At 31.4% G+C, this 15,213-nt stretch overlaps 5 protein-coding genes across 8 annotated transcripts in view; 4 read left to right on the top strand and 1 right to left on the bottom strand.

The window, feature by feature from the left end:
• The window catches only part of LOC103576733 (J domain-containing protein), a 32,421-nt gene extending 29,254 nt beyond the window's left edge, over positions 1–3,167 (bottom strand). For 2 of the 3 annotated variants that reach the window (XM_008557092.3, XM_008557091.3), the window contains exons 1-2: positions 2,136–2,481; positions 2,008–2,052 (exon numbers count right to left, since the gene is read on the bottom strand). The gene's annotated coding sequence lies outside the window, so the exon portion shown is untranslated. Of the gene's footprint in view, positions 1–2,007; positions 2,053–2,135; positions 2,482–2,992 lie in introns of those variants that run through there. The other variant, XM_053741412.1, reaches the window with a different exon arrangement.
• On the top strand, positions 326–1,821 carry LOC103576737 (receptor-binding cancer antigen expressed on SiSo cells). The gene is made up of 4 exons (XM_008557101.3): positions 326–753; positions 827–979; positions 1,143–1,256; positions 1,330–1,821. The coding sequence occupies exons 1-4, from the start codon at positions 589–591 to the stop codon at positions 1,519–1,521; spliced, it is 624 nt and encodes a 207-aa protein (XP_008555323.1). The 5' UTR covers positions 326–588; the 3' UTR covers positions 1,522–1,821.
• Positions 2,666–5,008, top strand: LOC103576731 (histone acetyltransferase KAT8). The gene is made up of 7 exons (XM_008557089.2): positions 2,666–2,865; positions 3,174–3,433; positions 3,535–3,625; positions 3,708–3,835; positions 3,906–4,136; positions 4,214–4,458; positions 4,535–5,008. The coding sequence occupies exons 1-7, from the start codon at positions 2,673–2,675 to the stop codon at positions 4,752–4,754; spliced, it is 1,368 nt and encodes a 455-aa protein (XP_008555311.1). The 5' UTR covers positions 2,666–2,672; the 3' UTR covers positions 4,755–5,008.
• Positions 5,009–5,507: 499 nt separating this feature from the next.
• LOC103576730 (serine/threonine-protein kinase Warts) lies at positions 5,508–13,119 on the top strand. Of its 2 annotated transcripts, none has more exons than XM_053741232.1 (6): positions 5,508–6,183; positions 6,469–6,768; positions 6,839–7,172; positions 7,247–9,536; positions 9,625–9,902; positions 10,007–13,119. In XM_053741232.1, exons 3-6 carry the CDS (start codon positions 6,894–6,896, stop codon positions 10,436–10,438), a joined length of 3,279 nt encoding a protein of 1,092 aa, XP_053597207.1. In that variant the 5' UTR covers positions 5,508–6,183; positions 6,469–6,768; positions 6,839–6,893; the 3' UTR covers positions 10,439–13,119. The 2 variants fall into 2 exon arrangements, with proteins under 2 accessions (XP_053597207.1, XP_008555309.1); XM_008557087.3 differs by having other exon boundaries at positions 5,509–6,183; positions 6,836–7,172.
• A 1,201-nt stretch (positions 13,120–14,320) lies between these two features.
• On the top strand, positions 14,321–15,212 carry LOC103576729 (mitochondrial pyruvate carrier 1). Its single transcript, XM_008557086.3, has 3 exons — positions 14,321–14,630; positions 14,698–14,798; positions 14,909–15,212. Exons 1-3 carry the CDS (start codon positions 14,575–14,577, stop codon positions 15,073–15,075), a joined length of 324 nt encoding a protein of 107 aa, XP_008555308.1. The 5' UTR covers positions 14,321–14,574; the 3' UTR covers positions 15,076–15,212.
• The last annotated feature ends 1 nt before the right edge of the window (position 15,213 follows it).

Here is a 15,213-nt window from a genome sequence, read left to right on the forward strand (position 1 = left end):
AATTAATTTTTTAAATCCCTTTGTTGAAAATTTCTATTTAAATAAAAGTACCCGATTTCCAATTAATTTTTTTTCGAATGATTCGAAATTTGAAATTTTGTAAAAATTAATAAAATATTGACTGATATAAAATTTCCAAATTTTCCCAAAAAAGCCAAAATTATTTTTCATTAAATTTGAATTTAAATTCATGATTTTATCTTCTATTTGACATTTAAAATTTATCTATTCATAATTAATAATTAATAATGAGAATATTGTCTCGAAAATTAACAATCGATATTTTTCATCGAGATAAAAAAAAAGGAAAATATCGAAAGTAAAACTCGAGTGTCGAATATCGAAGGAAAACGATTGATTTAAATTGACATTAAAAACAAAAAGTATTAAGTTTTTTTTAAGAATGTAATGGAAATAAGAGTAATTTAAAAGTTAGCTGTTATTTATTATTTGACCTATTATTTTACCCAGTTTAAATTTAAATGCCAGTTTATTGTTGACGTATTCATTTATTTGTCCACGTCAAAGTGTTGGAGTATCTCAAGAGAGGTTAGGACAGATTGGATCCCGTGCATGTAATCCGGGGTGATGGCTATGGAATTTTTATTTAATCGACTCAAAGCACTTTTTGTATTTTTACTGAGTATTTTTAGACGTGCCTTATGTTGTCTAAGACGAAGAAGAAGATCTTCGTGTGATTCTATTCCACTGTCAGCTGTCGGAGTTATACCTAATTCTGTTAACAACAAAGTGGTACGTCTCTGCCACTCGAACTTTTTTTTCTCTACTTAAAAATTTATCATCATTAATATCTTTATTTTTTAAGGAACAAGAAAACTGGGAACAATGGGATGAAAATCCAGTTGTTGTTGTGTCAAATAAACCATGTAATTCTGTTCAAAGTAAAATTGAACAATATCGCCAACAAATTGCTAAAGTTCCTGAACAAAATGAAGAAACTCAAGTTGATTTCTTTCAGGTAAATAATTAAATATGACATTGAAACTAACAGATAACTGACAATTTTTCATATTCTTCTAAACAATCGAATTAAAAAAAAAAAAATATGAAAAACGGTTGGAATTTATTATTTTATATATAATTTATGGAAAAAAAATAATAAATGTATTCATTTGTTTCAGGACATGACACCAAAGATTACTAAGCAAAAGAAAATAATTCTTAGAGATCCAAAGACTGAAGAAACTAGTATGAATTTATCTAAATTTGCTATTGCTTCTGAGAGAGTACCGACTGTAAGTAATTAATTACTTTAGTTAGATGTCAAATATTGATGAATGTAATGACTTTATTTGTTGTGATTTCTAGAACGAACTTGAAACATGGGATGAAAATGCGACCGGATGGGAAGAAGAAACTACTGAAGAGTTTGGGGACCCAACGGAAGAAATACGGGAGCAAAGACGACGTGAGCGGGAAAGAAGATTGTATGAGCAGCATCAAAGACGCATGGACTACAACTTCCGACCTCCGCCATTGGGAGAGAAAATAAGCTCCTGATTATATATTACGCGGAACCATAAATCAAAATGCACAAAATTAAATTTTTGAATGTTTTAAAAATCATTTAGAAAGTATCCATCAGTTATCACGTATCCCGTATCCGAATCATAGATCCAAAGTGTGGAATCATGATTAGGTTGTATTATTTTTCAACTAGCACTTTATCAATTAGCATTATTGTTGCTTTTTATATCACGATTATCTGTGAGTTATATTTGTACATAAATTATGGCATTTAATTATTGTTTTTAATAGTTATCTAGTGATTGGTAATTGTTTATTTTTCGAATTTATTAAATATTTCTCTATTGTTTTTATTTTAAATTTAAATTATATTAATAAATCAATTTGGAATAAAAAATTTCTGTTTTCCTACTTCCATCAAAAGAAAAAAGTAATTTGTAATTTGTAATTCAAATTACTTGTAAAAATAATTACAAGCAACAGAAAAAGTAAATTAAAAACATGCATTTCTAGACTTACCGGGTGAAGAAATTTCAAGAAGACTTCCATCTTATTTCGTATTTACTGAAACAAAATGAAAAAAATCAATTAATCACATTTCTAAAAAAATATACTTTTAATTAAACGATTATTAATTTTTAAATTACCCTGCGGTGATAATTAGTAATAAACAGCTTCAAGATCAGGAATAACTTCACACACCACAATCACGAACACCACTAACTAATTACTAAATTAATTACTCTCAATTATTTAAACCAAAAATTAATTAATTTAACTCATCAATTACTTCAAGTTTTAAAAAATTCAAAAATCTAGAGCTAGGGCTGATGAAATTCAAAATATTCATCAGCTATAGCTTTGATTGTAATTGAACTTGGTCACGACATTTAAAAATTAATTAAATTTCCATAATTATTTAATAATTACAACAAAATTAATTATCACTGCGTATTGTCACATCTTACTCCGGGCTTTTGTTATAAACTACGAACATTTTGAACAAACACACAGCGCGCGACGGATAAAATGAAAATAAAACTGTGCCGCCATCTTGTAAAATTTCCCGCGCCTGCGCAAAAATAAAATTTCTCTGTCGGTAAAATGAATTACATATTTTTAAAAGGCACATTGGCACCCTCTACAGGAAAATAATTAACTGGCGCGTTATATCTTAATCCAAGATGGCGGCTATGGAGCAACGAGGCAAGGACAGTACCGTTGGTAGTGCTAAGGAAATAATGGTGAAGCAAGAAAAACGTGAAAACACAATAACAAATGGTGGAAAAGAATCTGGTGATGATGCTGACAGCTCCGAGGAAGTGCGTTTGGACGTTGGCGAACACTATCTCGTACGGAGATCCGATGACTCTTGGCGTGAGTAACACGTTTGTTATCACGCTTTCATGACACCATCATCTAATTACTCCACTCTCCAGAATGTTCTTTGTTATTGCCTGTAGCTACTGTTTATTTTTAACTGTTTGTCTCTTGGATTACTCACCTCATTTATTTTCTTTTGTTTTTCATTTTAAAAATTCTAAATAATTCAAAATTTCTTTCATTTCAAATCAATTGTTTTTCTTCAACAACTTCAATGACCTGGACAGTAAAAAATGCGCGGGAATTTTTTTCTTTAAATAAAACTTATCAATGATAATAAAAAAAATGTTATTTTTTAACAGACCCAGCGGAAGTAATTCAAAGCCGATACAATGAAGTGGAATCTCACTACGAATATTATGTACATTATGAAGGATACAACAGAAGACTGGACGAATGGGTACCAAGAGACAGGATAATGTCCAGTAGATTTGATATGAGTGACAGTAGTTGGAAAACTAGTGAGCACAATCCCGCGAGTGATTTGTTAGCTGACTCATCTGACAGAAAGATCACGAGAAATCAGAAGAGACGGCATGACGAAATTAATCACATACAAAAGGTAAATTACTGATAGTGATTATTATAATTTAATTAATGTAATTAGATAATTAGTCATCGCGATTATTCTTAGCACTCATGTCCATTATTTATGATTCTTAGACTTACGCGGAGATGGATCCTACGACAGCGGCACTGGAAAAAGAACATGAGGCTATCACTAAAGTTAAATATATTGACAAAATTCAAATTGGTATGTGCATAAATATATATCTACTGTAATATATTTTTATTAAAAATACAATAAGCTCACTATTTTAAAAGTTTTTCCTCAGGAAAATATGAAATTGATACCTGGTATTTTAGTCCTTATCCAGAAGAATATGGCAAGCAACCAAAATTATGGATCTGTGAATACTGTCTAAAATATATGAGACTAGAAAAAACTTATCGCTATCACATGGTAGTTATTGATTAGTTTTAATCTACTCAGAGTTGTCACCGGTTAAATTAATTTAAAATTACTATTGCAGAGTGAGTGTACACACAGACAACCAGTTGGCAAAGAAATATATCGTAAAGGGACTCTGAGTATTTGGGAAGTTGATGGCAGAGAACACAAAGTCTATTGTCAAAATCTTTGTCTTCTTGCTAAATTATTTTTAGACCACAAAACTTTATATTTTGATGTCGAGCCGTTTCTTTTTTATATTCTGTGCGAAGTTGATAAACACGGAGCTCATTTAGTTGGGTATTTTTCAAAAGTAATTATTAGTCTCTTATTTATTTGCTCATATATTATTTATAAGTAATTAATTAATTTTTTTTAATTATTTATCAGGAAAAAGAGTCACCAGATGGTAATAATGTCGCGTGTATTTTAACACTACCGCCGTTTCAAAGACAAGGCTACGGAAAACTTTTAATAGCATTTAGTTACGAATTAAGTAGAATCGAACAAACTGTTGGAAGTCCGGAAAAACCATTGAGTGATCTCGGTAAATTGTCATACCGCAGTTATTGGAGTTGGATTCTTTTAGAAATATTACGCGATTTTAGAGGAACTTTAAGTATCAAAGATCTCAGGTATATTTCATTCTAAAAAATTATCTATTTATTTAATTAATTAGAATTTATTTTAATAAATAAATTTAAATTGTAGTCAAATGACAAGTATATCACAGACAGACATAATATCAACTCTGCAAAGTATGAACATGGTAAAATACTGGAAAGGACAACACGTAATTTGTGTAACACCAAAATTAGTTGAGGAACACATAAAAAGTTCACAATTTAAAAGGCCAAGATTGACAGTCGACAGCACGGCGCTGAGATGGGGCGCGCCGCCAAGGAAAAATTTAAAACCTGGAAAAAAATAACAGCTCATTTAAATTAACACACGAGCTGGATTATTTAATTTTAAATATTTGAATTCTGTAATTCTTGGATATTCTTGAATTACTATTTCCTCAAGACACTTTTTTATTTACTGCGTCATTTTAAAATAGACTCTCACAAGCTTTATTATTAATATTATTATTATTATTATTATTATTATTATTATTATTATTATTATTATTATTATCTTGTACAAAATAATTTCGGGTTCAAATTTGAATACGGAATACACTAATATTAAAATACAAATAGAAAAATGTAATGATAATTATTCCTACGTTATTGAGAGGAAAATAATTACATATTTTATTTGTCAAAAGAAAAAAAATAATTAAAATCAACAAATTTTGTCAGTATTAGTATGTACTTTTTGCCTTGTATACCTCATATTAATAATTAATAATTTGAATAATAAATTTATTTCGATGTAAATATTTAATTTTTCATCAATCGATCAAACAGGAATCACTTATTTAACATTTTTTTAAAAATCAAACTCAAATTTTATTTATTATTTTATTTAAATAATCTCTTGCAGTAGTAATTAATTTTAAAAAATACTTAAATAATTAAAAAAAATAATCTGCTCTAATTGGTAGTCAGCAAAAATAATTATCACCACCTCCAGTATATTTAAATATAATAATAAAATGATTATTAAATTCATAAAGCTTAATAAAATAGCAATAATGAGTAACTGATGATTATTGGTGACAGCTGATGATTGATAACGAATGAATGACAATTAATTATTTGAATAACTATAAACAATAAATATGTCGAATTGCCAGAGAGTTAAATAACTAAAAAGAGTGTGTCAAGTCCAAGTCCAAGTCGAAGTCGAAGTCGGTGGTGCAGAGGAATGTGGCACTTCAAAATGGCCGCCAGTTACTCTAGTAATTTACGGCCGTATCGTTCTTTGTTGTCACGGGTATAATTACAAGAGTGGATCCTCGTTAACATTAACATATATTTTCACAAATATAATAGTAGATATATATCACAAGAATAAATATAATATTAATTTGCGGCTGTGTTACTGTGAAAAGTTAATATGCTCGGGTCCCATACACTCTGCTCTGGCATCGCCTTCTTCTTCTTTGCTTTAAAGGGACACACAGATTAGTACACACAGTTTTGTTAAATAAAATAACAACAATTATATTTCATTTATTTAACAACCAAAACTTATTATTATTTATATTTTTATTTTTTATAAATATATACATATAAGTTTTATAATATTCCCACATTATTCAATATGTCATGTGTGCCAATTTGTCATTGTCCGATCCAATTAAAATGTCTAATAGGTTAGATTTGGGAATTGCATTCCTCGATAATACTCCCAAAAAGTGCAAACAGTTTTACGAAGGACACATCAATAAATCACCAGTGATTTTACTTATTGTACGTATGCTTAATTTTATTTGTTGATGTCATTATCTATTGTGTGTATATTAGTGTGAATGTAGCAGACATCAAAAATTTTTAATTATAAATAATTTAAAAAATATTCATAAAAAATGCGCGTTTTAATTTTAAAATATTCACAATTTTAAATTTGTCTGATGTCTGGTATTCACACTCATGTGTACTAGAGTTTTGGACATTCAACATTTACTCATGCTTTTGTTATGGTCTGACTCATTATACAAGGATTTAATCCACTCGAATCTACATTTATGTTCACAGACACCACGTCAATTATCATTATCAGACTAATCTGTTGGATTATGGATTACTTTTAAAGTCTTTCCATTTATTTATAATAATAATAATAATTATAGAAATATTATATATTTATATTTTATGCCAATGGGAATTGATTGTTCATATTGCCGATGGAGAAATAATATATAGTATATATTGTATGTTGAAGCTGTTTAAATGACGATTGTAATATTTACAAGAGGAACAAAAGTTATTTAAATAAACAGACATGTCTTCAAAACATTTGACTCTGGATAACTAGTATATAATATTTATTGTTCTGTAAGTGTTTAGTTGGTGGTTTTAAAAGTGTTTATATTTTTATTTTAATTGATGTTGTAATGGCCAGTAGGTTAATGCTGCTGTTGGATTGGAGCTAGGTCCCAGAGGGCCTAGCATGGGCCACTATGAATCCATCTGCTGTCAGCAAGTCAAGCACTCGCGGCTCTGGATACCATCAAAAAGCTCTAGCTGAGATACGTAATTCTCTGCTTCCTTTCGCAAATATCGGAGGTACGGGGGAAGTAGGCTCTAGTGCCGCGAGTACAATCTCCACTCTCTCGACTACCAGTGGTGTCAGTTCGGCATCAGGTCTAAGTGGTCTGTCTGGTGCTTCTGGGTCTCTTGATAAACCTGAACAACGTCAGCAGATCGTCGGACAAATATCAGCAATGGGTTATCCAGAGGTAATTATCCGCTGATTATTAATATTCTTTTTTTTTGTGGGAGTTTGTAGATAAATTTATGATTTTTTTAACAGGACATTAGTCTGCGAGCCTTGAAGATGACGGGCTGGCGTCCAGATGCAGCAATTGAATTTTTGAAACAAGCTCAAGGTGACACATTAAATGGTTTACAAAAGCTTAATACAAAACTAATAAGGAAGCCAAGTCTTGAGCGAGAGTTAAGTCTTCAGCGAGGTAGTCCAGCATTGGACAGTGGAGCAGGAAGCTCGCGATCAGACAGTCCGCGATTAACAGAATTGAGTCCGCATCCACAGCTAAGTCGTCAATACTCACCAAGTAGTTTTGTTGAGCGAGAAACACCTCCACCGCCACCACCAAGATGTAGCTCAACACCACCACCACCCCCACCGCCTCATGCGCCTTACAGTCAACCAACTGTGCCTACAAATATGCAACAAATGCTCAAACGAATGTCCCCGGCGCCTGTTGTCCCAACGAGAGCGCCAGCAGCTGCTCCGGGGACCTCTAATTCAGCCTCAGGATCTGTCAATCCTCCCCAACGTGGTACCAGTCCCGTAGCGAGCTCCAGTAATTCCTCAAACGGGCGACAGCCCATGATCGTACAAAACGGACCACAAGTTCAACAACAGCTGTCGCAGCAGATGCAAGCTTTAAGCATTTATCAATCAAGCAACAACAGCTCAAGTACTCAAGTCGAACCACCACCGCCATACCCAATTGTTCCCTCTTCAACAGCGGGCACAGTACAGCCGCCCTCTTACAGTGCGTCGATGCAGAATCGGCAGAGTCCAACTCAGTCGCAGCAGGACTACCGAAAAAGTCCCTCATCAGGTATTTATTCAGGGCCAACGTCTGCTGGTTCACCAAGTCCAATAACCGTGTCGACAGTGCCACCCAGTACTCAAGGATCAATGGCTCGACCGACACCTCTTCAAGCATGGGGTGCGAGGCAGGCGAAAACTCAGCCTCCAATAATAATGCAGTCTGTTAAAAGTACTCAGGTCCAAAAACCAGTTCTTCAGACCGCAATAGCACCTACCTCGCCTCAGCCCATCTCCACGAGTAATACACCGCCTCCACCTCCTCCCTCGTACGCTACATCGATTCAGCAGAAACAGCAGCAACAACAACAGCAACCTCAACAACCTCCACCGCCAGCTTATCCTCCGGTTAATAATGCCTCAGCTGCCGCTACACCTTCAACGATAGGTTTAGGTGTCCCGACAACTGAACCGCCGAGTTACGCGACGACGATGCAAGCTCTCGCAGCTCAACGCAGTATGCATCATCCTCTACCACCTCCGCCCTACGGTACACCAACAGAAGACCCAATGGCCACCGTTGAAAGTACCAGTGCGCCACGTTCTTCACCCGTAGCACATCATCCGCCTCTTCAAAGAAAATACTCGCCTGTTGACGGTTGCCAGCAGCACCACACAGAATCACCTCCACTTCCACCAACGGCTTCTACTTCCGTCTCCGCCAGAAACAGCAACAACCACCCGCCCTCGCCGGACAATTGCGCTGCCAAGGGTGGCGGTGGTCCTACATCCCCCTACAAGATAAAACACCAGTCGCCTATACCTGAACGCAAGCACATGAGTAAAGAAAAAGAAGAAGAGCGCAGAGATTGTAAAGTGAGAAATTACTCTCCTCAAGCGTTTAAATTTTTCATGGAGCAGCACGTGGAGAACGTGATCAAGTCTCACAAGCAGCGGATATACAGGAGGCTGCAGTTGGAAACGGAAATGGCTAAAATAGGACTAAGTGCCGAGGCCCAGTGTCAAATGAGAAAAATGCTGTCGCAAAAAGAGTCAAATTACATCAGATTGAAGCGGGCTAAAATGGACAAAAGTATGTTTACTAAAATAAAACCTATCGGCGTTGGTGCATTTGGTGAAGTGACACTTGTTAGAAAATTAGACACAAATCAATTTTACGCGATGAAAACATTGAGAAAAGCCGACGTACTGAACCGTAATCAAGTGGCTCACGTCAAAGCCGAACGAGATATACTAGCGGAGGCTGACAATGAGTGGGTCGTAAAACTTTATTATTCATTTCAAGACAAGGATAATCTTTATTTTGTAATGGATTACATACCAGGTGGTGACTTGATGTCGCTGCTAATAAAATTTGGTATTTTCAAAGAGCCACTGGCAAGGTTTTATATCGCCGAGCTAACATGTGCCGTCGAAAGTGTCCATAAAATGGGATTTATTCATCGCGATATTAAACCGGATAATATTCTTATTGATCGCGATGGGCACATTAAACTCACGGACTTTGGGCTGTGCACGGGATTCCGCTGGACCCACAATTCAAAGTATTACCAGCAAAATGGTGAGGATTTCGACATACTATTGCCAAACTCGCTTCATTGCCATTACTTATTTATTATTTATAACTACATGTACATATTTTGTAATAGGTCATGGTAAGCAGGATTCAATGGACCCAGCTGATGACTGGAACAACGAGTGTCGTTGCATTCAATTGAAACCACTTGAGCGACGACGACACCGCGAACATCAACGTTGTCTAGCACATTCTCTAGTCGGGACGCCAAATTATATCGCCCCGGAAGTATTGCAACGTACTGGTTACACTCAATTATGTGACTGGTGGAGTGTCGGTGTCATTTTGTACGAGATGCTCGTTGGTTCCCCACCATTTCTTGCCAATACCCCTGCCGAAACACAGTACAAGGTCAGTGCATTTTAATTATCAACTAAATAAATTTTTAAAAATAAGCATTAAATTTAAATTTAAAAATAGTATTAAAAAAAATGTATATATAAATATGACGATAGGTTATAAATTGGGAAACAACACTACACATACCGAAGCAAGCTAATCTCTCGCCCGAAGGCATGGATTTAATCCTGAAGCTGTGTGTGGGTGCGGACCGTCGACTCGGTAAGAATGCGGATGAGGTGAAGAGTCATCCCTTCTTTGAGAGCATTGACTTCGAGAAGGGCCTGCGTCGTCAGGTCGCGCCGCACATACCGCGCATACAATATCCGACCGACACAAGCAACTTTGACCCCGTGGATCCAGATAAGCTGAGGAACTCTGAGACTTCGGATTCAAATAAATCGGACGAGCTGCAGGACAACGGAAAACCCTTTCACGGGTTCTTCGAATTCACATTTCGTCGGTTTTTTGACGACGGCGGTGGCGCACCTTATCCTAGTCGAATAAGTTTGGATGACAATGACAACCAGGGCCCGGTCTATGTATGACATTAGGCCATCAGCCTGCTCTGTGTCTGGACTAAAAGTTTACTATTAATTTTATTTAGACACAACGCCTGTACTAACTATTTCTACCTGTACTACAACAACACTACCGACATCCACAGCTTTGTAGGTACAAATTACTTCTCTGTATTATATTTATTAAGCGTTGTTGTCCTTGTTGTTATTATTATTATTATTATTATTATTATTATTTTTATTAATTATTATTTTAAAAATACTCTCGACAATTGTCTTGTTCGTACCTTCGTGATTTACTTGACTTAGTCAAAACACGATAATTAGTTTACCCCGAGGAGTCATCAAGGCTCAACTCGATTGCTGAACAATGTCCGGAGAATTGTTTTATACAATTACCGTTAATTAAAACAAATAATTATTTTAATTAGGTAATTATACGGCCGTATTATCGCGGATTAGTGGTTTAAAAATTATAAATAATAAAGTAAACACACACATATATTTTTTATCGTGGGATTAATAAAAAAAAAGAATTGGTATTTTTTTTTTTTTTTATTTAATCATATAGACTGGTTTCTACGGCGAAAATAAAAATAAAAGTGCGCGTTTTGTGTGTTTCTGCGAGTACTGTGATATTGCCGATATCAAACAATGCTTTTGTTATACGATATCAAAAAAAAAAAATTATTATTTTAGTTTACTTGTAATAATGTAATGGTGAATGCGCAGATAATTTTTTTTATTCATAATTATTTCTTTAAAATATTAGTGAGTCCAAAAACAATTCAAATAAATTTATTATTACGTTTTGAAGGGGTTCTACGGTTTCCGTAATGCCGCCAAATGACTCGACACAATAACACATTTTTAAAGAATAAATTTTTTGATATCGCTCAGTTTTCGAAAAAAATGTGATTTTTTAAAAAAAGTTAAAAATTTCCTAGATTTTAATATTTTCATTTTTTGAAAAAAAGTCGTTCAAATTTTAAAATTCACGCTCATTTGACGGCGGCATGGAAACCGCAGACTTTCCCATGTTAATAATAAAATATAATTTAAAAAATTTTGAACAAGTACAAGTAGTGCTGAGGATTAAAATTCCCCATAACAATCGTAATTTCTCAAAAATTTTAGCTCAAAAAAATCCACTAATTTAAAATTTATCATAAATATATTTTGTCACAATTATTTAATACATCTAATAATTATTTAAATGATTTAATAACAATAATTAGTAATGTGTTCATTGCGTAATTTCTGATGCTTATTAAAACTTACGCGACTCGTAATAATAATTAATTTTAAAAATCACCCACACATGAATTTAAACTCAATATCACTATTGTAATTATGATTATTATAAATAATTACCTATTGTCATAATAATTTAAAAACTGCCCAGTGAATTGACATTTGGTTAAAAGTCAGCGGCAATTATTCGCAATATAAATTTTTAAAAAATTTGCAATTAAAAAAAAAACTAAATGCGAAGCAATAATAGCTTCCTAAAAAAATATTTGTTTTAAACAACGGAAGTAAACATAAATATATATAGATATATTTTTTACAATATGTACAAATCGCGAAATTACGAGTACGAGTTAATTATAGTGATTCGTAATTAATAATAATAATTAATTATTAATGTGCCTTTACATTTAACAAAATATATAAATAAATATAGGCTGGATAAGCTTTATAAAAGTTTTAAGTGGCCTTAATTAATTGTTTGTTAAAAATATAAATACGAACTCGACTAATGACGTGATATAGTGTGGCTTTTTTATATATATATATTTTACTTAGAATCGTACAATAAACCGAATTGATAAATATAAAAAATAATGGATATATAGTTTGTAGAAAAATAAATTGCAATGTATGTACCATGTACATGTACAGACGTAATGGTTTAAATAATTTAAATTAGATTGTGTGTAATATATCGGTAACCCGGTGCATAAGCGGAGCTAAGAGTGCCTTTATTATTATATTTTTATTTTTAATTATTAATCACTTTGCTTTAATCTATACTAATTATTAAAAAAAAACAACTTAGTATTTTTCTTTTATTGTAATAATAATAATAAATTGTGTTACTAATTACAGAAGGACATTTTTATTCGCTCTTTTGACGTTAGGGAGCTTCTTAGAGCTAGAAGGGCGAATAAAAATATGTCCTTTTGGAATTAGTACCACAAATATACAATTTTAAATGAGTGTCAATGTACACTGCTACATTCACACTCATAATTTTAAATTACATTAATAGGTAAAATATTTTTGGGACATTTTATAAGGATAGTAAATTTTTAAAAAATAATTTTCCGATGACTTGATTTAAATTGTTTGAATAACTATCGAAATTTTGGTGAATTTAATTTATATATACAAATGTTGTATTTATATATTTGTTTTAATTTTTTTTTTTTATCAATAATTCATACCAAAGGAATTTACAAAAAAAAAGATCCTGTTTAAAATTTGTGCAACGTGGAAATTTTATATTTTCTTTTATTTATTTCCATTTTATCTAGAAGTCAAGTTTAAAATTTTTTTATCTTTTTATCAATTTTTACTGTAAAAAAATGAAATGTTATCAGGAGAGTACGATTGTAGATCAATTTATTAGTTAATTAATTTTAAAATGAATTGATAGTCGTATTAATTTTTATTTTATTCTTTTTTTAACAAAACAAGTTTTTGAAGGAAACGTCAGCTCAGACAAAGTCACGCTCGATTAAAAAATAAATTAATTGAAAATTTAAGAGTAATGAGTAAAAAACAATATAATTAAATTTAAAAAACATAAGATCTGTTTAGTTATATTATATATATATACATATAAATAAATAAATAAATATAGATATATATAAAAAGTATCCCTGCGATTAAATTATGTATAGAAAAATTGAAATTTAAATCTTGTACATTTTGTAATATCATTTATTATATTTTCTCCCCTTTTTACCTTTTCCCAGCTATATTATTATTATTATTATTATTATTATCATTATTTTTCCCTGGCCCCTATGTAATTATTTTATAAAACGAGAAAACCATGAAATATAAACTAGTTTATTAAGGCGGTTTAATATATATACGAAAATATTATGTAAATATTTTTGAATGTGTGTTCTAAATTAAAATTATCTTTAATATGCTTAATACAGTCTTATTATTATTACTACTACTATTATTATTATTACTACTATTATTATAATTATTATTATTTAATATTGTATTCTCATTTTTATTTTATTATTATAAAACTAACAATTTAAATTATAATTTATTTTCATAATTAAATTATTAATCCTTATAAATAATAATAAAATATTTAAATAATATTTAAAAATTGTTTTTTTTTTTTTTTTTAATTTAAATTTCTTTTTACAACAAAGTCCAATTTGCTTCGAGTTTTTTTAAATTTATCTCTTATTTGTATGCAGCGCTGTACCAGTTATGGCCACTGTTCCTTTTTTTGACATTTAATACTTTATTTTAATTAACGAACAAATTTAAAAAAATAATTACTACAGTAACTGTTATAAAAGTATTTTTAAAAATCAATCTATTTAAATTTTTCAAATGTCTAAAACTGACACATATGTATATATATTTTCAAAACATAATTTTGCACATTAAACTTTCAAACATGTTAATTTTTATCTTATTAATATTTTGTTTTTAAAAAAAAAACAAAATTTTCAAATGTCCTCTTCCCGCGTAATTTAAATTTTTAAAAAATTAAAATTTCATAATTAATACTACACGTAAAACTAGTTTTAAATTTATAATTTTCCCGGTAAATAAAACTCACGTGATCATATTTAAACTATTGCGCTAGTGCAGGCGATTCGTGTCATATATATATATATATATACAAGACAACATATTCTGCAAAGTAAAAGAAAACGAGCTAATGACAAAGATAGAAAACTACAGAACACAGAGGAGTAGGGCCAGTAACCTCATATATATGTATAAAAATTTATATACCAGTATTTAGTATTTACATATATGCATAACAATTAAACGAACAATAAAAGATATAAAATTAAATATAATTCAGTGTATTGCCAATCATCCAAGTGACGGGTTCATTTCTTACTCAATTAATAAACTTAATTATAAAAAGTCATTAGAAATAATTAAAGATGAATAAGATAATGAAATCACTTGCGAGTAAGGAGACCCGGGATTATTTTATGAGGTAAATAAATAGATAAATAAACATGCTGACATTTATTAAATAACTCATTACTCAACTTGTATTTCAGTACACACTTCTGGGGTCCAATAGCTAATTGGGGTATCCCGATAGCAGCTATTGCTGATATTCAGCGTGATCCCAAGTTTATCAGTGGAAAAATGACTATCGGTTAGTTCTTACTTATTTTTTTGATGTTAAATGTCAGCAATGACTTGCATGGATTTTCATATATTTACATATATACTCAAATAGTAATTAAATAAATAACAAAATTACAGCTCTGTGTCTTTACTCGGCAATGTTTATGCGATTTTCATTGAAAGTCCAACCAAGAAATCTACTGCTTTTTGCTTGCCATTTTACAAACGAAGGCGCGCAACTCACACAAGGATTCAGATTTATAAAGTATCATTATTTAGATGACAAAAAGTCACAAGACAACTGATTTTTTTAAACTGGAAGCTTTAAATATTTATATTTACATTGTCATTGTAAATTATCGCTCCAGAACTGTTAGAAAATTTTTAAATAATTATATTATGTATATTTATTTAAACTATGTAAATATGATAAAAAAAATATC

The sequence above is a fragment of the Microplitis demolitor genome, chromosome 8 (assembly GCF_026212275.2).
Source record: "Microplitis demolitor isolate Queensland-Clemson2020A chromosome 8, iyMicDemo2.1a, whole genome shotgun sequence".
In the NCBI taxonomy this organism is placed as follows: Eukaryota; Metazoa; Arthropoda; class Insecta; order Hymenoptera; family Braconidae; genus Microplitis; species Microplitis demolitor.

What these genes read in the sequence shown, in the direction of transcription:
- LOC103576737 (XM_008557101.3), top strand. Translation starts at nt 589, where the DNA reads ATGGCTATGGAATTTTTATTTAATCGACTCAAAGCACTTTTTGTATTT. An exon ending in ATTCTGTTAACAACAAAGTG is followed by an intron (nt 754 to 826) that starts GTACGTCTCTGC and finishes TTATTTTTTAAG; the next exon opens with GAACAAGAAAACTGGGAACA. An exon ending in CTTCTGAGAGAGTACCGACT is followed by an intron (nt 1,257 to 1,329) that starts GTAAGTAATTAA and finishes TGTGATTTCTAG; the next exon opens with AACGAACTTGAAACATGGGA.
- LOC103576731 (XM_008557089.2), top strand. Translation starts at nt 2,673, where the DNA reads ATGGCGGCTATGGAGCAACGAGGCAAGGACAGTACCGTTGGTAGTGCT. An exon ending in GAGATCCGATGACTCTTGGC is followed by an intron (nt 2,866 to 3,173) that starts GTGAGTAACACG and finishes ATTTTTTAACAG; the next exon opens with ACCCAGCGGAAGTAATTCAA. An exon ending in AAACTTATCGCTATCACATG is followed by an intron (nt 3,836 to 3,905) that starts GTAGTTATTGAT and finishes TTACTATTGCAG; the next exon opens with AGTGAGTGTACACACAGACA.
- LOC103576730 (XM_053741232.1), top strand. Translation starts at nt 6,894, where the DNA reads ATGAATCCATCTGCTGTCAGCAAGTCAAGCACTCGCGGCTCTGGATAC. An exon ending in CAGCAATGGGTTATCCAGAG is followed by an intron (nt 7,173 to 7,246) that starts GTAATTATCCGC and finishes TTTTTTTAACAG; the next exon opens with GACATTAGTCTGCGAGCCTT. An exon ending in AAAGTATTACCAGCAAAATG is followed by an intron (nt 9,537 to 9,624) that starts GTGAGGATTTCG and finishes ATTTTGTAATAG; the next exon opens with GTCATGGTAAGCAGGATTCA.
- LOC103576729 (XM_008557086.3), top strand. Translation starts at nt 14,575, where the DNA reads ATGAATAAGATAATGAAATCACTTGCGAGTAAGGAGACCCGGGATTAT. An exon ending in ACCCGGGATTATTTTATGAG is followed by an intron (nt 14,631 to 14,697) that starts GTAAATAAATAG and finishes CTTGTATTTCAG; the next exon opens with TACACACTTCTGGGGTCCAA. An exon ending in CAGTGGAAAAATGACTATCG is followed by an intron (nt 14,799 to 14,908) that starts GTTAGTTCTTAC and finishes ACAAAATTACAG; the next exon opens with CTCTGTGTCTTTACTCGGCA.